The sequence below is a fragment of the Vigna radiata genome, chromosome 8, assembly GCF_000741045.1.
Source record: "Vigna radiata var. radiata cultivar VC1973A chromosome 8, Vradiata_ver6, whole genome shotgun sequence".
Lineage (NCBI taxonomy): Eukaryota > Viridiplantae > Streptophyta > Magnoliopsida > Fabales > Fabaceae > Vigna > Vigna radiata.
This window is the reverse complement of record NC_028358.1, coordinates 45447482-45469394: the sequence shown is the minus strand read 5'-3', so window position 1 is coordinate 45469394 and position 21913 is coordinate 45447482. Positions and strand designations below refer to the sequence as shown.

Sequence of the window (21913 nt, the reverse complement as noted above, 5' to 3'; positions counted from 1 at the left end):
TATTACCATGAAAGTAGATTAAGAAATGAGGTTATTATTATTCAATTTCCTTCACCTAAGTTGCAGTGGGTACTGTAAATTTTTTGTTTTCAACTGGGAATCGGTACAAAGAAAAAATGACGCCAAACAAGAAAGCCACCCTTTCTATTTTTCTCTCCCTTTCTCATTCTTTCCCTCGTAATTTTAGTTTTCAGACAACTCATACAAGTATTGCAAATTGTAACCTGGTTATTGCTTTCTTCCTCGTAATCAAATTGTAACCTTTCCATCCGCCTTCATTTTCTGGTTTCAGCCGACTGGTTTCATCAGGTTCCGTCTACCCAGATCTGCTTTTGCCACAGTTTATTCATATTTTTTCATTTCTTAGTCTATTGACTCTGTTTGATATCCTTTTTCTATCTCAACTTTAAGTATTTCATGCCAAGCTTCTTCTGGGACCTCTTTGATATTCGTTTTGTTGCTCAGTTTCTCCTGTAATTTGCTTCTTGCTTCTTCTTTTGGCTCAGTATTTATAAAGATTATATCTTTTATCATTTCTTGTAATTATTTATTAGCTTGGGATTTACGTTAAGTTATGATGGTGTCCCTCGTTAAGTTTTCAATGTTCTTTCCAATTCAGCTTTGCTTGAAGGATTATGGAGTGTCCTCTTCTCATTATTTTTTCTGTGATTTCATTCATGGGCTTTATTTTATGTGTTTCCATGTTTTCTAGTACAATTACAGATTGTCTGAACATTGACTGCTATTAGAAACGATGGATGAAGTGAAATTCACGAGGTTTGACCGTGCGTAGCATTGGTCATTTGCATGTTTGAGAATTTGGATTGATTTCTTAAAGTTTTTGTAAGACTTATTTTCAGATAGCGATGTTGATTCTTTCTCCGTAGTAGAATTTGGCATGCAGCTCTAGTTAAGTTTTGATGTTGCTCCCATGTCCCAACTCCCAAGAACTAAAGACGTACAATTGCCTGATTGTTTCATCATAAATTGTGCAGACATTGTACTTCTTGTTTCTTCTTTGATGAATAAGTCAACTCTTACTGATTGGTTTGTTAGAATACTGATTGAAAACAATCGTTTCAGCATTCAAGTAGCTGTCATGTTCCTCAGAAAATGTTTTTTTCTGGAATTGGTGCATGACAAATGTTTGAAGTTTGCTATTATTTGTACTTGGCAGTTAAGCGTGGTTTTGGCTCGCCAATTCTGAAAATCGACTACAATGAAGAAGGCCATCGGTCAAACTGTTAGGGAACTGTAAGTCTAACAGTTTATGGTGGGATTTGTTACTAATTTTTTAACTCAGCCCTGTTTCCTTATTTCTCACTATCTTCATTATCCTTGCAGTAAAAGAGAAGTAAATAAGAAAGTACTTAAAGTTCCTGGGATAGAACAGAAGGTAAATTCTGTCCTCTTAACATTCACCGTAAAACTGAATTGCATATAATTCGTAACAAAGAAATTGTTTGTTGACTATCTTGGAGTTTACACATTATAATCTTAATGTGCAAATTTTAATTAGACTGGTCTCTCCCCTCTTCCAGGTTCTTGATGCGACCAGCAATGAAGCCTGGGGTCCTCATGGATCACTTCTAGCAGATATTGCCCAGGCTACCAGAAATTAGTAAGCTTGAACTCATCAGTTTATGTTTGATATTACATAACAAATATCTCATTTTTGAGCTCCCTTGTAGTTATGAATGTCAAATGATCATGACAATAATCTGGAAGAGGATCAATGACACTGGCAAGAATTGGCGCCATGTCTATAAGGTTTGTTGTACTATTTTATGCTTTAGATGAGATTACACTTAAAATATCTTTTTTCTTTTGTTTATTGTCATAACACTCTTCCTTTTGTCCTTCAATACTTAAATGCACCAATGAACTGAAGTACACTGTTTATGAAATTTGTTTTGATACTTATTTACAAACAAGTAACGGTTCATGCCTTTCAAGAACTGTCTAGTATTTTTTGCGTTTATTTTTTTTATCATGTCCAATAAATGTTCAATAACAGGCTTTGACAGTATTAGAATACATGGTGGCCAATGGGTCAGAGCGAGTCATAGAGGAGATTAGGGAGCATGCCCATCAAATATCGGTAATTTCAATTCTGTCAATTGCAAACATTGTTGAGTATTTCTCATTCAAACTTTTAATATTTTTAAATGATCTAAAAATTAGACTGCAACTAGTTAATATTGTAAATGTTCATATCAACAGACATTGTCCAATTTTCAATATATTGATTCCAGTGGAAGAGACCAGGGAAACAATGTCAGACGGAAATCACAGAATCTCATTCTTCTTGTGAATGATAAAGAAAGAATCATAGAGGTTAGACAGAAGGCTGCTGCTAACAGGGACAAGTAATTCTTCTCTTATTAGTTTGACTATTATATATATTTTGAACCCTGTTATTTTCCGGTTGCTGTAAAAACTTATATATACCACCTTGTTGAGGAAAAAAATATATTTCTTTTACCTGTATCTTGTAATGTCCAATCCTTCGTGTATTTGAATTTATTTCGGGTTTCTAGATCACAAATGCAAAACCACTGGGTATAATATGTAAATATTTATGTGGGTTTCTCAATCTGGAGGAGATATGTAATTGCCCCACATGATTCACCAGGTTTCGCAGCAGTTCAACCGGTGCAATGTACAGGCCTGGTTCACGTTCTAGCAGTGGGTCTTATGGGGATAGATATGAAGATGATCGTTATGGAAGCAGGGAGGAAGATAGAAGTGATCATGGCTATGGCAGAGAAAGAGAATGGGGCTATAGAGATGATGATCGGTATAGTCGAGAGAGGGAGCGTTATGGTAAAGATTACGAGGAACGCTATAGAAGAGGTGACAATAGGGATGACGAGTACCGTAGAAGAAGTGTTGATGATGACCAATATGGCTCAAGAAGCAAGAGCTCTGACAGAGATCATGATCATAATGTTGATGATGATGGTCAGCGTTCATCTCGGTATGTGCCTGAGATAGCCACCTTTTTTTTTTTCTAAAAAATCTGAATTAAGAACATAAAAGATTTCATTGTACTGACTCCATCCTTTTTTATGATGTTCTCTCAGAGGTAGCATTGCTAAAGCTGAAGCCCATTCATTGGAAGGAAGGTAAATCATCCCCAGATTCCCAGCCTCTCTCTCTCTCACACACAGACATCCATGCATAATGACCACTTAGCATTATTTTTGCTGACAATATGCAATTCAATGAGCAGGTTAGAGCGGAAACTTTCTGAGCAAAATGTGGGTGCTCCTCCCAGTTATGAAGAAGCTCTTTCTAAAAGCCCTGTACACAATGAAAGGTATAATTTCATAATGCGGAAATTACTTATTCTGAAGATATTTGTTACTATATCACTTTGATTGCAGGGATGGTGGAATTTCAGCTGCATCATCTGGAAACCGAGAAGTTGAGGCTTCTGATGAATTTGATCCTCGTGGTCATCCTGTATCAGGTATGGCAAGTTCTTTGTTTTGAATTGCATAGGCTGGGGGCCACGCGTATTCTCATACCATGTAGTAGGAGTGTTTAAAACCAAACCAATCTAAAAACATAACCTATTGAAAACTGAATCACCTATTGTATTGAAATATAATGTTATATGATTGAATTAATTAACAACTAATAAACATATTTGAGTGTTTCCATTGCAATATATTTATAATTATCGATGAAATTATTATCATCTGCCATTTGCGGATTTTAGTTCAATTTTGATAATTTTTAAGGGCTTCTATTAAATTCTGCTTTCTTGGCGAGAAACAATTCTTATGCTCTGATATTCATGATATCTTTATGTTTCTTGTTAGCTTCCCGAGCTCCTGCTAATAATGTTGAAATAGACTTGTTCGGCTCCCTATCTGAATCATTATCTTCAAATGCACTGGCTCTTGTGCCTTCTGCATCAGAAACAACAACCTCTCAAGGCATAGCAAACAACCTTGATTCAACTGTGGCCGCCTTTGCACCGCCACCATCTGCTTCTAATAATTTCAATCCGGTAGGAATTTGCTTGTTTGTTTATACCTTCACTCTAAGAAAGTATTTGAATATGCTGTATTATTGATAAGAATGAAGTTTTGTGTATGGCTTGGAATGATTTTCCTTTCACGCTTGACGGTTAACAATTAGGTGGGTAGAACTTCATGTTAAGAAATGTAGCATACTAATTAATGTAACTTCTGTCTGTGGATTATGATGAATTGAGGGGAACATTAAAACTAGGAAGAATTGTGTTTCTGAGGGGCATATTTACTGTGCTTATGCTTCGAATTTTTCTGCAGTTCAGTGCGTGTAAAATATTTCCTTTTATATCCTTTGACAAGGGTTCATCTCTGTTAATGCTGGTTTTTTGTTGGTTTAACTTTTGCAGGTGTTTGAAGACCCGTTTGGTGATTCACCCTTTAAGGCCATTCCTTCCGCTGAAACTTCTCCACCTCAACCCCAGACTCATCATAGTCGTGCACCACCATCCCAGCCAAGTGGTTCTAACACGGAATCATTTTCTGCTCTGCCCCAAGCCCGTGACACTCAGTCTTTGTCATTGAACTCCCAGTTTTTGTCACCATCACAGGAAACTGATATTCTTGCAGACATCCTTCCACTTCCACCATTACCTGGGGCAACTTCGCAGCAGAACTTCTCAGCTCATCCTGATGCTCAAGCCTCATCCTCCTTTTCAGCTTCAACAGGGCAAATGGCATCACAATCTTCTTTTGCAGAGTCTGGTCAACATGCACAGCAAGGCTTCTCATCTGGAACCAGTCAACCTGCCGCAGAGGCCGTTTCAGTTCCTGGTGGCCAACTGCTACAAACCCTGTCACCGAATCCCATTAGTCAACAAACACGGCAACCCTTTCCATATAACACTGACCAATCCCTGCAATCAGGCAGTCATATATACGGCGGATTCCCTCCCCAGGCTAGTTCAATGACTGACGGAGCTTCCAGAATGTTCCCTCAAACGCAAGGTGGACACATAAACCCGACCTATGTACAAGGATCTATGCCACTTATTCCTCCGCACACGGCTCCTCAAGTTTCAATGGGGCAGAGTGCAAACTATTTGTCTTCTCAATCCCCCATTGATCAAGCATCACAGTTTAACAGCGGAAACTTAGTGGCTCAACAGCAAGTACATGCTTTGCAGAATGCTGTTTCTCAACCATCCTCCAAGGACAAGTTTGAGACAAAATCCACAGTCTGGGCAGATACACTAAGCAGGGGTTTGGTTAATTTGAATATATCTGGACGTGAGTGTTGTGCTTATACACGTTCTCAGACTGTTTCCATCTTGTGGTCTTATCTGGATGAACACTGAATTCTCATTTTTTTTCATTTGCAGCTAAAACAAACCCTTTAGCAAATATTGGAGTGGACTTTGATGCAATTAATAGGAAGGAGAAGAGGATGGAGAAGCCCACCACGACATCAGTAACTTCAACAGTAACCATGGGTAAAGCCATGGGATCTGGTTCAGGCATGGGCAGGATTGGTTCTGGTGCTCTTAGACCACCTACCTCAAACCCATTGATGGGTATGGGCATGGGAAGGTACGGAGGCATGAACGCACCTGTGGGGATGGGACAGATGCAGCCACCACCTGCACCTACTGGACTGCCTCATGGGTCTAACATGCCTGGTAATTATAACCCCATGATGGGAACAGGTGGTGGTTATCCTCAATATCCTTATGGCCTTGGTGGCTACCGATAACATTGACCATTATACCTAGATATACCATTACCAATGTCAGACAAATTGTGTGAGATTTATAGAGTTAGATAGTAATATCAAAGTGTGTGAGATTGATTGAGCATTATAGCTAGAAGATAAAATAGCACGTCAATACCTCATTTGTGGTATCATCATTGTGTACAGTGAACGGATCAAATATCAGCTTGGGTTATTGCTTTTTTTTATTAACCTCAACACCATGCAGTGGTGCGATGTTTAATATGTTATTTTCCCTTTGCGCCAATTCTACATCCATGTTAGAATTATGAACTCGCAGTTATATATCTGTGTGTATATATATTATAGAAAATTTCTTGTTTGAGAGATTGTACATCGAAGAAAGACCGATCCCTTCGAACAACTACTCCCGATAACAGATAAAAAGAACGCATTCAAAATTTTCAGAGGACAATCCAGAAACAATTAATTTCATAAGTCATTTCCTATTCATTTTGAAATAGACTTCTCGAAATGTATTCTAATTTCTTGAGTCAATTCCTATCTAATTTAAAATGGACTTTCCAAAATGTATATTTTACATTCCGGGAAAGATGGGATAGCGGCTCAAAACGTTCATGGATTCTACAAATATAGATATCCTTAATCAAACCAAAATATATCTTAAAAGCTTTTCTTTCTTCAAGGTAATTAAAATGCTACATTTAGCAAGTTATTATTACTGACTGAATTTTAGAATAATGTTAAATTTAGCATGTTATTATTACTGACTGAATTTTAGAATAAACATTAAAAGAACCTTTCAAAACACTCAAATTGCCATCTACACAATTTGAATCGAATTGAATGCTTATTGTTTTGCAATCTAGGAATGCAAGTAAAATGTCCATCTTTGAAGGAGACTCTTCCTCAAGATTTTACCCTTCAAACACCTCTTAAGGCGTGCTTAGCTTTTTTGAGCATCCGGCCCAGGTGCTGTTACTATGATTTACCTGAAGTATTAGCTTCTTCATCATGTTGTCTTTGGTTCGCATCTTCAGCAAAATGAAGAGGGTCTTCATTCTCATTTGTTTCACCACTGCAATCAGTTCAGCAACAACTTCGTATATTAGAGAAATCAAAATGCAGTAGGCACCTCACTCTACTCGTGAGGAAAACTTTCTAACAGGACTGTGTGAGCTACAATGCAGTGATCCAGCATTAAAAGAAAGCAAATTTATGCGTACAAAGCGTGAAATTACATACCCAGAATAGATAATAAGACCTACAACAACAGCACCAAAGGCCACATAGTACATCCAGTCGACCTGGAAAGCAAAATTGGCACTTGAAATGTTAGTAAAGTCTGCATGCCACACATAAGTTGATTGGAAAAGAATTGTGACATTCAAGGTGACGTTAGACCTTCTCGTGGTAAGCAAAGATGCGAATTAAGACCGCCCACATGTCTGACGTCAATAGAGACAAATTTAACATAGTGGAACCATTAATCTGTGACAAAACAGAGAATATTTTTTTAAAATGCTAGCTCTCATTTTGGTAAAGCTAAGCTAAAGCTAAACTGTAAGATGATTTAGCGCCACATAACAATTCAATATTCTGAGTTACGCAAGAGAGATGTTGTCAAGAATCAGGCAGGTATGAAAAAAGTACTGCGCAAGATTCTCTAGCAACTTCAAGGGTGAACAATTTTTTACAATGCTAACAATTATTGAATAGTTGGATCAAAGAAATAAACCTAAGTGTAAAATTAATAGAAAATTATTCAATAAAGTAATAAAACCAAAAATTACTTCCATTTAGTGTGATCACTTTCTTTACATTTAGTAACCTACAATTTCAAGCTACAAAATCTGCAGAATCATTGTAGTTAGAATCCACACCTTTAGTAGGACAGGGACTAAAGAGTAAAACAAAAACATAGCCACCGAAAATCCAACAAAAGGAAGTGCCTGCAGTCACCATTCCAAGCAAGGGTCATAAATAACAAATAATAAATTGGCATGTTGCTAAATCATAAACAATTTGATGTACAAAACAGATAGTGTTTAAGGGAATGTAGTAAAATGTAAAACAAAACTAGAAAATAATGTATAATCATTAGGCCACTTGTGAGTGGGGATGGTTCTAAATATTTACCCCTGATCTCAAGAGAAAGGGGCACAAAACCATTCTTAGGACCAAATTCATTGTTTCGTTCCCAGATTGCAAACAAAAAGCAACTCGGGATTTTGTGGTTCTTCCAGACATAAAGAGAAGGACCGTGTGAATGAAGTCAACCACGGACATCTTAGACAGATTCTTTCGGCCTTGCAGACATCTTAGCCGAAGTGAAACTTTGTCAATTACTCAAATAATAGTGTGCCAGTGTGAGTGCTATAATTCAGAGAGAGAACTTACTGCCCCAGCTGACCAGTGAATAGATTTTAGCTCATTGCGCTCAAGTATGCTTCTGTAGTACGTTAATCATTAAGACCAAAACAGGAAAAAGAAAACTAAAAATGTGATGAGTGTAATAGATACAAATGTTTTCTACCTTTTCTTTTACTGTCTGAATTTAATAAAAAAAAAAAAAAAAAAAAAAAAAAAAAAAACCTTTGATACCAAAATTATCTTTATATCAGCTCATTGAAATTAAAAAACTACTCTCTATTTTAACATTTCATAGTTAATTATAAATTAAAATTCCCAGTACAAAATGACATAGTTTGATTTACTTAACCAGAGTAAAGCAGTTCCAATTAAACACTTCAGCTATGCAACAGATGAATGGAATGAAGATGTATAGAAAGTCCAAACAAATACAACTGTTATAGATGTTGGTATTAATGTTTGAGCAAGTGTCATAAAATGGATTCCTCAATGCAAATTTAACAAAGCAAAAGATTGAGGACAGATAAACAGGTAGAAGAAGTTAAGAAATATTATTCAACAAAAGGATCTAAGTCTACTCTTAAATTAATTTCAAGGATACATTTGAATGGCACTGACAATGCCACCGAAGACACCCAACATTGCCATCAACTCAACTCTATCAGCATTTTTCACTAGAAACTCCTGAAAATAGAAAGAAATAACAATACCAAAAAGAGATTACTCATAATGAAATTTTAAGTGTGGATGAATCATGTGGGAGCATCTCAATTAGCACAAATGCATCATATTCTTGCTGTCAAGATCTCAGATCAAGATGACTTGAAAATTTGGATCAGTGAGATAAGATTTTCAATATGATTATATGCACATAGTAAATTGAACATTGCAAAATGTGTTAAAAGTAGAAGTGCAATCAATTTACCTCGCTGACATTGCTGACAGCATACAATGTAGCACCAGCAATAACAAGAAGATCCCCTGTACGAGGGTTGCTTCCACCTATAGCATGTGCACATATGATTTGACAATTGCCATAAGGAGAAAGATATACTTTACTAATGACAAATGACAAGGTCTACATGTGCTAAAACTAATTTGAAAAACAAAGATATTGAACACACAACTCTAGCTTTCTAAATGTGCCTGTGTACTGTTGGTGTTTACACATGCACAAAATATAGGGGTCAATCTCAGAAATTATAAGCCACCAACCTGCTCGGTCGCCTGCATGGACATCTGAAAATACAACCAGGACAAGGCCGGCAAGGCAAACAAGTACACCGGTTATCTTTAAAAATCTATATTTTGTTTTTAGGAAAATCCACGTAAAAAGCATGACACATGGGATGGACCAGCAGTCAAGCAGCATCACACTTGTTAGTGATGTGTATTGATACGCCTTCACAACTGTTCAACAGATGAGAATTAGCATGTTATTCACCAAAGTAAAATGACGCAACTCAATAGGTAACTTGCTTCAATAAAATAAATACGAATTGTCCAACAGTAAATGTACTATAAAGAAAACATTAAAGTTATACTGAAGTAATCTACATTTGGAAAATTAAGTTTGAGGCAAACAGGCTTGAGCGGATTGAATAAAATTATATTAATTTCAATTTTCAACAATATTTCAAGTACTTACTATGTCTTTGCCATCAGAAACACTTACCAAGAAAATTTGCTTCAACATCGACCAAGCCAAGAAGTATGTAATAATACCATTTTGCCTGCACCAATACCGTATGGATTAGTGAAATTAACTTGGGATGTTCAATGCTCAAAGGAGAACAGAGTTAAAGGATCATATCAATATATCTTTTAAAGAAAGTCGTCTCACACCCTCTAGTTGAAGGTTCATTCTTTTTTACCAAGGAAGAAGTTAATGAATATTACATCTCAGTGTTAGGAAGTAAAAACAGTATAATAACATTACGTGTCCTAAAATTGTGGTAGTTTATATCTCCATAACAGCTTCCCAAGAATATTGTCAAAATTTTTAGATAGATAGGATCATGCAAATAGATGGAACTTTTTAATACTGGCTAGAGATATCACTGATCCACAATTACGAATGTAAAACAAAAATAGAAGATTCATAGACATTTGAGATGCCATTCTTATCCAAAATTCTTTTTACTCTAATTCTTTAAGTCTGGATCTATACAGTGCTACATCAACAATTCTCTTTATAAATTCCAGAGCAACCAAATGGCTCTGCAAATTTGTAGTTTCTTTCTGCCACCTTCAAGTGATTTTCATAAAGCATCCCTTTCTCTTATCATGAAAATAATAATAAATACACCACCAATACCAAACCTGGTGCACGTGATGTTCATCATTTAAAATGACAGCACAGTATGAAAGCACAGATAAACTGAAGGCGTACAGAAGATACTACCAATAGTTTCCTGCCATCTAATGAAAGCGTCGGCTTAAAATGAGATGAAGGTAACACGTACAAATCAGATAAAAGAACATTTCGAATATTTTTCCTTCAATTTCACACAAAAAAGAAACAAAAATTAAAAACATTCGTTATCTAAGGCAAAAGCATCATGCATTGCAAACAAATCAAAGTCCTGGTCTATAACCTTAAGTGCTTCCCTTCTGTACAGAACAATGCTCCCGTAGACAATTGCCAAAAACACGTAGTTTAAAAACGACTGTGAAGTTGGTGCATTAATCCCTGTAAGGTGAGGAAGAACATAACATGTTAAAATGAAATTCAGAAAGTAAAACCTACCGATAAAAACACACGTTGACAATAATTAACGATGTAAAGAAAATCAAGTCAATCCAAAAATGTTCATTAACCAAAGACTTCCGTGGACTACCAATCAAGAACCAAAAATAAACTACAAGAGAGAGAATTTCGGTGAATCATAGGAGAATGAGAATGCAGCCAAACCTTTTTTGGCCAATTCAGAAGAGGTGAAACCAGTAGAAGTGATCAGAAGAGAGAGAAACTGTCCCAACCCAAGACCTATTAACGTATTTTTTTTCCTAAATTGGTCGAAAGTGATCATCTTTTCCTATTGCCCGGGAAAAAGAACTCCAAAATGTGAAGTTCAGCTAACACCCTTTTGCAGACACTGTGCTATTTACTATTAAGGATGTTCCAAAGCACCGAACTTTCAGAGGAAGATGCATAACAGACTCTCTTACGAGGTTGGGCTGCGTTTAGGTGAAATCAGAAACATGTAATCTGCGGAATTTACAATTTATTAGGGTTCTAAGTGTCATGATAATTCAATTAATCTAATTTTTATCAAATTCAATTAAATTGATGGGTCAGTTTTCCGTTCTTTACTCACCAACTTGATAAATCTAAAGTCAACTCAATTATAATTGAGTTATATCAGTTAAATAATTTATTAAAAAATACTTTAAAATAAATTCTCAATATTTTTCAATAAATATAAAGTAATAAAAATACTTTTACGTAAATAAAACTAATCAGATAATAAAATATAAATCCGTTATATGAATAATATTTTCGTTATATATTTGTTATCTAATCATCAAATTTGAAATTTACGAATTCTTTACTTAATTCATTCTAATTGAATGTACTAATAAAACCAATTCATTTTATGCACGTAACCTAATTCACAATAAATATAATATAACTGGATTGGATATGTTGCATTGATTTCTGCCGTACTACTATGGAAAATTTGGTGATAGCATTTAATATATTTGTTGCTAACATTCAAATTTGAAAAAAAAAAAGCGGTATTTTAATATTGATTTTATATAATTTAGAACTAAATTTATTTTTATATTTATTTATTAGGTCTTCTGTTCTTGTTTTGTCTTAGTTCTCTTAGTCCACTGTTTTATTATCTGATTAGTTTTATTTACGTTATTTTCACAAAATCTGATTTTCTTGTTTGTTAATTTGTTTTGTTATTTTTATTTTCCACGTCATTATGATTATCTTTCTGGTAGTGGTATGTTTGTGAAAATATTTCTACAGCGTTTTTCTTTATTATTAAATCCAAAATGTTACGATTTAAATCGTAAATAAAAATAAGATAAAAAAAATTAAACCAAGCTGTGTGGTATGTTTGAAAAGACAGAAGAAAAGTTGAAGAAGAAGGTCGGAGTCAAAGAAGTGGTTTCTTTCACATTATCAGTTAACAAAATTTTAATAAAGGATAATAAATTGAAAGATATAAATCTATTAAGCATTAATAGATCATACAAGTTTATTAGTGATTTAATTAAAATTTTCAAATTTATTATAAACTTAAAATATAATTAAGTCTAAATAAAAATTATGAGATCACACACATGAATAATCATTTGTTAATATTGAACTATTTATTTAAATCAAATTTCGATGATATATAATTTATATATTTTTTATTCTACCTTTAATTAATAATGAAATCATTAAATTTCAATTATTTTTCATTGGAGTTTTATTTATTTTATTAAATATCAAGAATATATGTTTTACATATAGATTTTTTTTTCTTAAGTATCACTACAAAAATATATTATTACAGTTTAATAAATATATTATATTAACATATTATTCCATTTAAATTATGAATTATGTGTTAATTTGACATTTTAAAACTGTTAATTTTAATCACAGAGTTACTATTAATTATTTTTAATATTTATAACCAAATTTATAACATTCAAATATTTTATACAATAATCATTTTACCTTATTTTATTAAACATCTTAAAACTTCCTATGAGTTGTTTTCAACATCCAAAAAATTAGTTATCATCAGACATTACAACAAAAATTACTAAATTAAGAAACTTTTATTTCTAATACCTTTAATCACTCAAAATAGTATTTATTTTATGAATAATGATATATAAAAATTTATATTTTTATATTTTTTTCAAAAAAAAGAATAAAAAGTAAAAAAAATATCAAATAAATATAAAAATTTATGTGTGTCAAATAATATATTTTTTATTTTATTTATACCAGCACATTCATTTTTTAAAATTCAAAAATGGAAAACTATAATTATATTTTCTATTAGAAAGCTTTATATTTCAACAAATCAACAATAATAAATTAACTTCAAATCATGTTATAAAAGTAATATTAAAAAAAAATTATTTTCTTCTTTCTGTTAAACTAATTAAAATTTAATATTAAAATTTATAATCAAATATTTCATATATATATTTCAAAGAATAAAAACTATACGTTTTATTAAGTTGCGTGGTTTTCAAGAATATAGATCTTTTGGTGAAAGAACGTGATATTTATGTGTAATAATTATTTACATATTAAAATTATGTCTCTAAATTTTGAAAGAAATTATATTTGTAAAATTTAAAAGGGTGAATTTTGAATTTTATTTATGCTTGATAATAAAAAAAAAAAAAAAAGGTTGGTGAGATAAGAAAGAGATAGGGCATGATGTCCATAGATCTAAGATGATATATATATATATATATATATATATATATACAGACGGAAGAGAGAGAATGAGATGAGGTAAAGAAGATACGTACGTAGCCTATTGTTTGATGCTCTTGCTCTTGCTCTTGCACTGCCACATCCAAATATTAGGGTTAGGGTTTCAGCTCAAACCAACTGTCAGTGGATCTATTCTCTGTTGCCTCTGCGTTTCCATGGATCATCGCAAGAGGGGGAGGTCTGAAGCTGCCTTCAATGTCAATGGCGCCGCCAAGAAATTCAGACCAGGTTTGTTTCTATTCTTTCATCACTTACCGTCTTCTCCTTTTTCCTTCTGCTTGCGACTTACGCACACCTCCAATTTGTTTTCACTTTTATCGCCTCTTTTGCTCTTTAACTCTTCTTTTTGTTTTCATCTGCGCGCCTAACGATTAACAATGGAAGAGCGATGAAAATCAGTTAATGTACAGATGCAGTTTTCTAAATATTTTACCTTTCCATATTATCACAGCAATTTACCTTCTGTCGTGGTAATATGTATGAAATGTTGAATTATTGTCTCGGGCGCCTTCACCGAAAACACTCGGCATAAGTTAGCTTAAATGAGCTGATATTCGTCAAATAATAAGAAGAAATAGTTATTGGATGTTATCCAAGTTGAATCATAAAAGATCAATGGAATCTTAACTGAGAGAACTTAATTAATGTTTTGTAACAGAAACGGACTCCTTTCCAACTGGTTTAGGAAGCAAATCGAAGCCATGCACAAAGTTTTTCAGGTTCAAATCTTTAACTTATCTAAAATAAAAATTTAATGCACTTTCGTATATGTATAAATTTTATAATGTTTTAGATAAAATTGGTACACAATCTCTTCAAGCTGAATCCATATGATTTGACTAATGAATTGGGTAGTTAAAGCTGTGATACAGGTTCTACTTCTAATTATGATAACAAGACTATGAACAGAAATTGTTGATTCCCAAGAATGATCAGTTCTATTAAGTTCTTCCTGGGCAATATATAATCGAAAGCAGTTCTATGGGATGCATAACTTGATCTACATAATTGGTCGTATACAATTTTCTGCAATCTTTTCAAGTAAATGGGTGTGATGCCAACCACTGAAATGGCTAGAGCAGTACAGGGCCTAAGACATATATATCTATCAATACTCCAAAACATTAGTGGATGGAATGGTGCTTAAAAGCATTCACGACAATCTTCTTTCTTATTTTTGTATGGAATTTTGAATTACCTGCTGTTCAATTGATCTCTATGATACAATGGTTCTTACGTTGACTATACTGCTTAGCTTATATATGCTATTGTACAATTGTTTGGTATATTACTCTCCAAGCTGATATCTACTGTATTTTTGTCGCCTTATTTATATTGAAGTCTAAAGATTTCCATTTGATTCGGAATGCATCAATTTGAAGATTAGCCATGGCTTGGAAAAGTAATGGCTAAATTGAAAGAGAGGATATTGAGCTACAAGGACAAAATAATATAGAGTTTGTAACCATGGAAACTGGAAAGGCTTTAGAGTTTTAGGAAGAGCATAGTGATAATTTGAAATTATTGAAGTTTTTACTTCAGTTGAATATAATCATTCTGCCTAAGAGCCTGGTACCTCACCAGCTTATAGTCCCACAAACAATATTCTGGTTGTTCCATGGGTGATTAATAATATATTGGATTGTCTTCACCCTTGCAGATATACAAAAATCATAACATCTTCCATTAGCAATTATTTTCTTTTGCAAATCTCCCCAACTCTTTTGCCAAATAGGACTTTAAATTCACTGTAAGGTATTGTACCTTCAGATTTTCCTTTAACTTAGCTTAAACATCTTTTGTAGGCTGGCATAGCTGTTGTCATGTATTTATTGTAAATCCTATTCAATCAGAATTCTTCCTTGTGCAGACCAGTCACATTCTTTGTCCCTTCCTCTCTTTCATTTGCTGTGGAATCGAAAACAATCTTTTGCTGTATTCTTAGTTTGTCAGTTTTAGTGGCATTTTTGTCAGCTTTTATTAATTAAATTTTAATTCTTTTTTATGGCTAAAAGTTTCTTTCTATAACTGTTTGTTAGCTGATTGAAATCTTGATTCAGATAGATTTAATCTGTTTATGTTTAGCGTTAGTGCTAGTTGCATCGTCTTGATTCTTAATCAGTAACTATTACATAGAAGTATGAAATCCTTCTATTGCTTGACAGTGAGCAAGGCCAAGCTATGTTCATGACTTGATAGTGAATTTTTTGCTTGATAATTTGCAATATCTTTCACCCATCTGTGCTAGGAAGCGGCCCCTGCTGATGGGAGCTTAATGCATGTTTTTAGTTACTTATATGATACATATTTTGTACCTGATTTTTTTTTATAAAAATATATATTTTACAATACGTATGAATATTAGGATTAAGCCTTATACCTTCTTTTTTTTTTCGGCTCAAGGTTTGATTTTTCCTAGTCTTTACTTGTGATTTTATGGTTATCTCTGGCTTGAAACATGGAGAGATTATGGATTTGTACCTCGTGGTTTGTTTTCAGTTAATGCTTTCCATTTTTTTAGTCTTAGTTGATAAAATCCTATGATAATAAGGAAGTGGGTCATTCTTGAACCTTGAGTTATTCCAACAACCTCATTTACTTTAAACTGAGGGAGATGCTGATTTGCAATGTTTCACGTTTTGGATTTCTATTCAAGTTCATTGTCATTCCTGATTTATACTGGTCATTATCTCTATTTGAACTGAAGATGGAGCTTTACTGATATCTGTATTTATGAACCATTAAAAATTGTGCTGTTGTCCTCCTTTCTCATTTGCTCTCTTCCTTAGAAGATACAGATAAATGCTGGGAGTGTTTGTCAATGGTCTAGCAAGTTAGAACCCTTGAATGCCTTGGTAGTCTATAATATTGTATCTGATTGCTCGTTTACATTAGGAGTGTGATCGCTGGTCCTCTGCTTGGTTAGAAATGGAGTGGAACGAAGAGAGGAGGGAGATAGGATACAAATATCCAATTTCCACTATTTATAAATTCCATCTTTTTTTAAGTTTTCTCTTGTAAATTTGTCTTGATGTTCTTGTATTCTCATTAATCTGTGTTTTTATCTATTTACTCGTGAGTTTTCCCCTCTCTTGTTTTCTTTGTTCCATGTGTCTATGTTCTGCTTGTCCTGTCTCTGGTCTGATTTCTTAGGTCTCCACTCACATATCCTCAATAATCTGTGCTTTTATCTGTTTACCCTGGGGTTTTTCGCCCCTCTTGTTTTCTTTGTTCCATCAGTCTGTGTTCTCTGTTTAGTCTCTCTCTGATATGAGTGTTAGTTATGTACTTTTGGTCATATCTACTCCCGGAAACCCAAATTATTCAGTCCTTTTTCTCCATTTATTGGTATTCAGCCAATTTTTGTTACTAATTTGCTTGGATGATTGCTTAAGGGATGAGACCTATAACTTCTTATTGTTATTTGTGAACATCTCAAGATTTGAGTATTTTGAAAATTTATGTATTTGGTGTGAATTATATAAAATGTATGAGAAACGTTAAAAATACAAGTCATGTTGCTCTGCACTGTAATGTTTTTGTGTTTTTGGGGACAACTGTACGGTTTACTTCCAGGATTGGTAGTTGTGTCCTCTCTCGAATCTGAACGCCTGCTTCTAATGCAGTCTAAAGTGACCACGGTTAATGCACGTTTATGTTGTTCCTTGTTGAAAGAATATCAGATAGACATTACAATTTACAATAGAAAATTGATGTATGTAAAAATTACTTACGAAGAAGGAACAAGACTATTTTCGTAAAACTCATGTGACTGTGTCACATGGATCCTAGATTTTCCATTATCTTTTGTTAATGTGTATTCTTAATGTTCATTCATTTGGTGATTTGATGTTTGTAGCCCCTCTATGTTTGTTGCCTCGACTATGAGAAATCAGATTGAGCATTGTTGATTGCTGAATCTTATTATTTTAGACTTCAAAATGATTTATGGTTTCTATATTACTGTGATTTTTTTGTGAATTAGATATGCCATTCTGTAGTTTGTTTCGTATGTTTTCTTTTCTCATAATATGTGCTCAAATTTCTAAACTTATTTGTACTTGATTATAATCCTCTTAGTACTATTCTCTTATTTTGTCTTTAGAATAATTTGCCATCTTACTTTACCAGTCTGAACCTGCTTTTTTCCCCCTGTACTGTCTTTGGGTATTCAATGTTTTTTGTTACTTCGGTCATCCATCATTAGTATTTGCACTGCTAAGAATTCCCAGATAACGTTATATTGTATTTGCTTAGCTAGAGGAAGATGTTTTTAATTATGAAAATAAAGAAAAAAGGCATTAGTTTTGTAAGGGAAAGCATTCTTGATACATTTTAAATGAATCATCTTAATTCTTAAACGATGCTACTTTGGTGTATTTTATTTGTCTGTCTCTTTCTCGGCTAATTTTCAGTTCATACTTCGTAGAGTGAATTAGCATTTCACTTAGGTCCCACCTCTACCTGTATAAGCTTTGGAATCTTACTAGTTGGATATGTTATTAACCTCTTATGTCATCGTCTTTCCTCTATAATGCAGCACCTCTGGCTGTCCATTTGGTGAAGGATGTCATTTCCTGCATTATGTTCCTGGTGGCTTCAAAGCAGTCTCTCAGCTGATCAATGTTGGGAGCGATCCTGCTATTCCTCATGTTGGTAGAAATCCTATTCCACCATCCTTCCCTGATGGGTCTTCTCCTCCAGTTGTTAAAACCCGATTGTGCAACAAGTTTAATACGGCTGAGGGTTGCAAATTTGGTGACAAGTGTCACTTTGCCCATGGTGAGTGGGAGCTTGGCAGGCCTACGGCCCCATCATATGAAGATCCCCGTGTTATGGGACAAATGCCAAGCAGCAGAATAGGTGGACGTCTGGAGCCCCCACTTCCAGCTCATGGTGCAGCTGCCAGCTTTGGAGCCTCGGCCACTGCAAAAATCAGTATCAATGCCGCACTAGCTGGAGCAGTGATTGGAAAAGGAGGCGTCAACTCAAAGCAAATTTGTCGTGTGACAGGAGCTAAACTTGCCGTAAGGGATCATGACACGGATTCTAACCTCAGAAACATCGAGCTTGAAGGCAGTCTTGATCAGATCAAGCAAGCCAGTGCAATGGTACACGAACTTATTTTAAATCTTAGTTCTGCCTCTGGGCCTCCAATGAAGACCTTTACTACACAGACTTCTGCCCCGGCAAGCAACTTCAAGACCAAGCTCTGCGAAAACTTCGCTAAAGGTTCCTGCACTTTTGGGGAAAGGTGTCACTTCGCTCATGGAACTGATGATTTGCGCAAGACTGGAATATGATAGTGTTTTAATATAGCTTACATGGTTTTAGCGAGGATTGAATTGTGCAAAATTTTCTAGCTTTTCAATTTTTTTTTCTCAATCAGCTTCTAATTTGCTACATCGTAACTAATGGTGAGTCTTACCACAGCTTCTGAAATTCGATTGCCTCACTATCACTATTTTATATTTCATGTTAGCCACTTCCTTCCATTTTGTTGCCACATTAACTTTTAAAATATAAAAAATAGAAACACGATGGTTTTCACTTTCTTCCCTGTCCAATCTTACAAACTGTGTGTTAAACTAATGGATATTATATTCCCCACCCCCTTTTCTTTTAACCTATTCTTTTTTTATAGCAAGAAAATTGTCCGTGGTGTGTCTTTGGCTAACAGTGAACATGTAGAAGAAGTACGACAACAATGAAAAAACAAGATGATATAAGAAATTCTGATTACAAATGTAATTACTCATAAGATTTTGATCTTACCGGGGAATTGTAACTTGAAACATCTCCGCTTTATATATTCTATCTCAAAATATTAATTACATAGTACACTTTTGAAATATTTTATTGCTTAAATTTCAGATCATGTTAAATACATTATTTTCTTTATTAGCTTCCTATAATGATTTGATCACAACTTTATAATGAAAAACAATAAAAACATCCATAATGGAAGTTAATGTCGACTTTTAGTGAGGAACATAGGTCAATCTTTTGACACAATATTTAAAATATAAAGAACTTGTAACAAAATTTAATATTAAAGATATAATATTGAGTAGAAATAAAACTATTTTTCATTACATAAGTGAAAGTAATCTTTTCTTTACAGATTAGTTTTGTGATAATAGATTAGATATATAGTATCAAACTCTATTCAAACAAAATTTCAGATCAAAATAAACCTTTAACATTGTGTATCCAATGAAGATAATGGAAAAATAAAATGTATTTATTATATCAAAAGTAAAAGCAACTAAATACCTATTTTATAAATTTAAAATATTTAATAAAATATGCTCAATATTTCACATTATATAGTTTTGTAAATTGAGTTTTGCCGGCCAATTAAACCAGGGTCACTTAATGCTTCAAGGTTGGATTCATGAATGAGAGAATTAAAAGAAAAACTTAAATTTGGTATATTTTTAAAAAGAATTTGTACTAAAACATTAAATATGGTGATTGTTTAAGAATGAATGAAAGTTTTGTGTTTGGTTGATTATCTGACAGAGTGGTTTTGTGAGAAATGCATGAAAATGTGTAAGCTTCATTAATTTACAATGTTGAAGGAGATGTGAGAAGACGGAGGCATGACAGCTTAGTGTGTGAAGGAATGGTTGGAATCTTGATTGATGTTCTTGCACATGTCTTTGGCCAAGACAACTTCATACATTCTTGCATTATCATTGTCTTCATGTCTCCTTATGAGGTGGAAGAGCTTCAACCACTGCTTCTAAACCTAAATATTGGCCAAACAAAATATGTGGATGCTTACCTCACTTCTTCCATTATTTATATATTTTTAAAATCAATCTTCTTACCTTAATTTCCTATCACGTGAGTTACATATTTTATTTGTTCCTCTCATGATCAAATAGTTTTTTTTTTTTTTTTATAAATTGTTCTGGTGTGAGGTCGAGCTATACAAACCCTTCACAATGTATCTCTTTCACCGACTGTCCGCTTTATTGTTGTCCGTCTCTTCCAATGTCCGCCCGGAAGGGTATATACTAAAGGCAGTTCGATGCTTAAGTCAGTTCAAAGATCCGATTGGTTATCAGAGCTCAGTATTAAATGCACAATAAATGAACCTACTTACTTGGTGTCTTTGACTTCTATTTATAGTATTGACTATGGGCTTAGTATTAGAGTGGTCCTAATCAGGACCCAATCACAGCCCAATAACCTTAAACCGTAATTAACTTAATTAAACTTACTTTATCTTGACTTTCTGGGTTGCATGCTCCTATCTGCTCGGTTGTCCTTGTCTCGGAAAATCGACCGTCCTATCTGTCTGGTGGTCTCTAATATATCAGTCCTTGTCTCTGGTGACCGATCGTCCTAACTGTTCAGTAATCCCTGATACATAAATATTAACATGTTAGGTTATAATTTAAGAGTAAAATACATAGTTAACCCAATCAATTATAATATATTATTCTAAAGTGATGTTTTCACTGTCTTTTAAGGTAAATAGTGTTTACTTATATCTCTTCTTGCAAATGTTTATGCTAAAACGCATCTCAATCACTTATCATTTATATTTATATTCTTCATCTTCAAATTAAATTTTTATATTATAAAAAATTTATATCATTTAAAAATAAAAAAGATCAATTTATAATATATAAATGATATAGATACCATTATATTGAGTTTTAATAAAATTAAGTTAAATTATATAATATTAAAGTATAATATAATATAAGAGTTATTAGGAGTTATAAATTTGAGTGTATCATGTTATCTTTATCAAATTCTTTTCCATTTCAATCTTTGATGTCCTTATAAAGTGCGATTATAAATATTACATCGACTGAGTATAAAAAAATTTACAAGTGAGAAAAAAGATCACATTATTCTTATAAATTGACTTATTACACTGCTAAAAAAATGTTATGACAAATAATAAAAAAATAATTCATTTTTTCAATTAATCTTTTATATTTCTTATAATATAAGAAAGGTTCTTTATAATTAGGTAGGAGTTTGATATTAAATTCTTAATTTCTTAACATTTAACTAATATATTAAATTAAAAATACTAATCTAATATTTTTAACGGAGAAATTTGGTTGAAGAGTATTAATAAGATAAAATTACTTTAATAATCACATTTAAAACTATTAGTAAGAAATTGATAATGTAACTAATTATATATATTATTTCTTTTAAAAGAGTTGAAGTATTCCAAGTGCTTTTTTATTTATTGCATCTTTATCACCGATAAACAAAAAAACACTTAAAAATTAAACAGTGATTAGTAATTTAAAAGTTAAAAGACCTAATTGGTAAATAACAACTAAGTTACATAGCAGAACAGAATAAGATAAAGACAGAAGG

At 33.3% G+C, this 21913-nt stretch overlaps 3 protein-coding genes across 5 annotated transcripts; 2 read left to right on the top strand and 1 right to left on the bottom strand.

Moving 5' to 3' along the window:
* Nucleotides 1-6023, top strand: LOC106772742 (clathrin interactor EPSIN 2). 3 transcript variants are annotated; one of them, XM_014659318.2, is made up of 14 exons: nt 1-309; nt 1178-1254; nt 1345-1396; nt 1542-1621; nt 1692-1770; nt 2018-2101; nt 2224-2369; nt 2636-2980; nt 3087-3128; nt 3236-3322; nt 3390-3475; nt 3831-4021; nt 4394-5273; nt 5366-6023. In XM_014659318.2, exons 2-14 carry the CDS (start codon nt 1220-1222, stop codon nt 5734-5736), a joined length of 2478 nt encoding a protein of 825 aa, XP_014514804.1. In that variant the 5' UTR covers nt 1-309; nt 1178-1219; the 3' UTR covers nt 5737-6023. The 3 variants fall into 3 exon arrangements, with proteins under 3 accessions (XP_014514804.1, XP_022641577.1, XP_022641578.1); XM_022785856.1 differs by having other exon boundaries at nt 1084-1254; XM_022785857.1 differs by lacking the exons at nt 1-309; nt 1178-1254; nt 1345-1396; nt 1542-1621 and having other exon boundaries at nt 2028-2101.
* A 305-nt stretch (nt 6024-6328) lies between these two features.
* Nucleotides 6329-11308, bottom strand: LOC106770834 (solute carrier family 35 member F1). Its single transcript, XM_014656651.2, has 11 exons — nt 11003-11308; nt 10686-10780; nt 9764-9821; nt 9304-9498; nt 9014-9090; nt 8690-8772; nt 8116-8167; nt 7599-7667; nt 7120-7206; nt 6961-7022; nt 6329-6793 (listed from the first exon to the last, which is right to left on the bottom strand). The coding sequence occupies exons 1-11, from the start codon at nt 11118-11120 to the stop codon at nt 6697-6699; spliced, it is 993 nt and encodes a 330-aa protein (XP_014512137.1). The 5' UTR covers nt 11121-11308; the 3' UTR covers nt 6329-6696.
* A 2233-nt stretch (nt 11309-13541) lies between these two features.
* LOC106772354 (zinc finger CCCH domain-containing protein 14) lies at nt 13542-19110 on the top strand. Its single transcript, XM_014658723.2, has 3 exons — nt 13542-13783; nt 14214-14274; nt 18096-19110. The coding sequence occupies exons 1-3, from the start codon at nt 13606-13608 to the stop codon at nt 18856-18858; spliced, it is 1002 nt and encodes a 333-aa protein (XP_014514209.1). The 5' UTR covers nt 13542-13605; the 3' UTR covers nt 18859-19110.
* Nucleotides 19111-21913: the final 2803 nt, after the last annotated feature.

Coding starts and splice junctions, on each gene's coding strand:
- LOC106772742 (XM_014659318.2), top strand. CDS start 1,220: ATGAAGAAGGCCATCGGTCAAACTGTTAGGGAACT. Junction 3,129..3,235: donor GCCCATTCATTGGAAGGAAG/GTAAATCATCCC, acceptor TTCAATGAGCAG/GTTAGAGCGGAAACTTTCTG. Junction 3,476..3,830: donor TCGTGGTCATCCTGTATCAG/GTATGGCAAGTT, acceptor GTTTCTTGTTAG/CTTCCCGAGCTCCTGCTAAT.
- LOC106772354 (XM_014658723.2), top strand. CDS start 13,606: ATGCTCTTGCTCTTGCTCTTGCACTGCCACATCCAAATATTAGGGTTA. Junction 13,784..14,213: donor CGCCAAGAAATTCAGACCAG/GTTTGTTTCTAT, acceptor GTTTTGTAACAG/AAACGGACTCCTTTCCAACT. Junction 14,275..18,095: donor CCATGCACAAAGTTTTTCAG/GTTCAAATCTTT, acceptor TCTATAATGCAG/CACCTCTGGCTGTCCATTTG.
- LOC106770834 (XM_014656651.2), bottom strand. CDS start 11,120: ATGATCACTTTCGACCAATTTAGGAAAAAAAATACGTTAATAGGTCTT. Junction 9,091..9,303: donor CCATGCAGGCGACCGAGCAG/GTTGGTGGCTTA, acceptor CACATGCTATAG/GTGGAAGCAACCCTCGTACA. Junction 8,773..9,013: donor CTGTCAGCAATGTCAGCGAG/GTAAATTGATTG, acceptor TTCTATTTTCAG/GAGTTTCTAGTGAAAAATGC.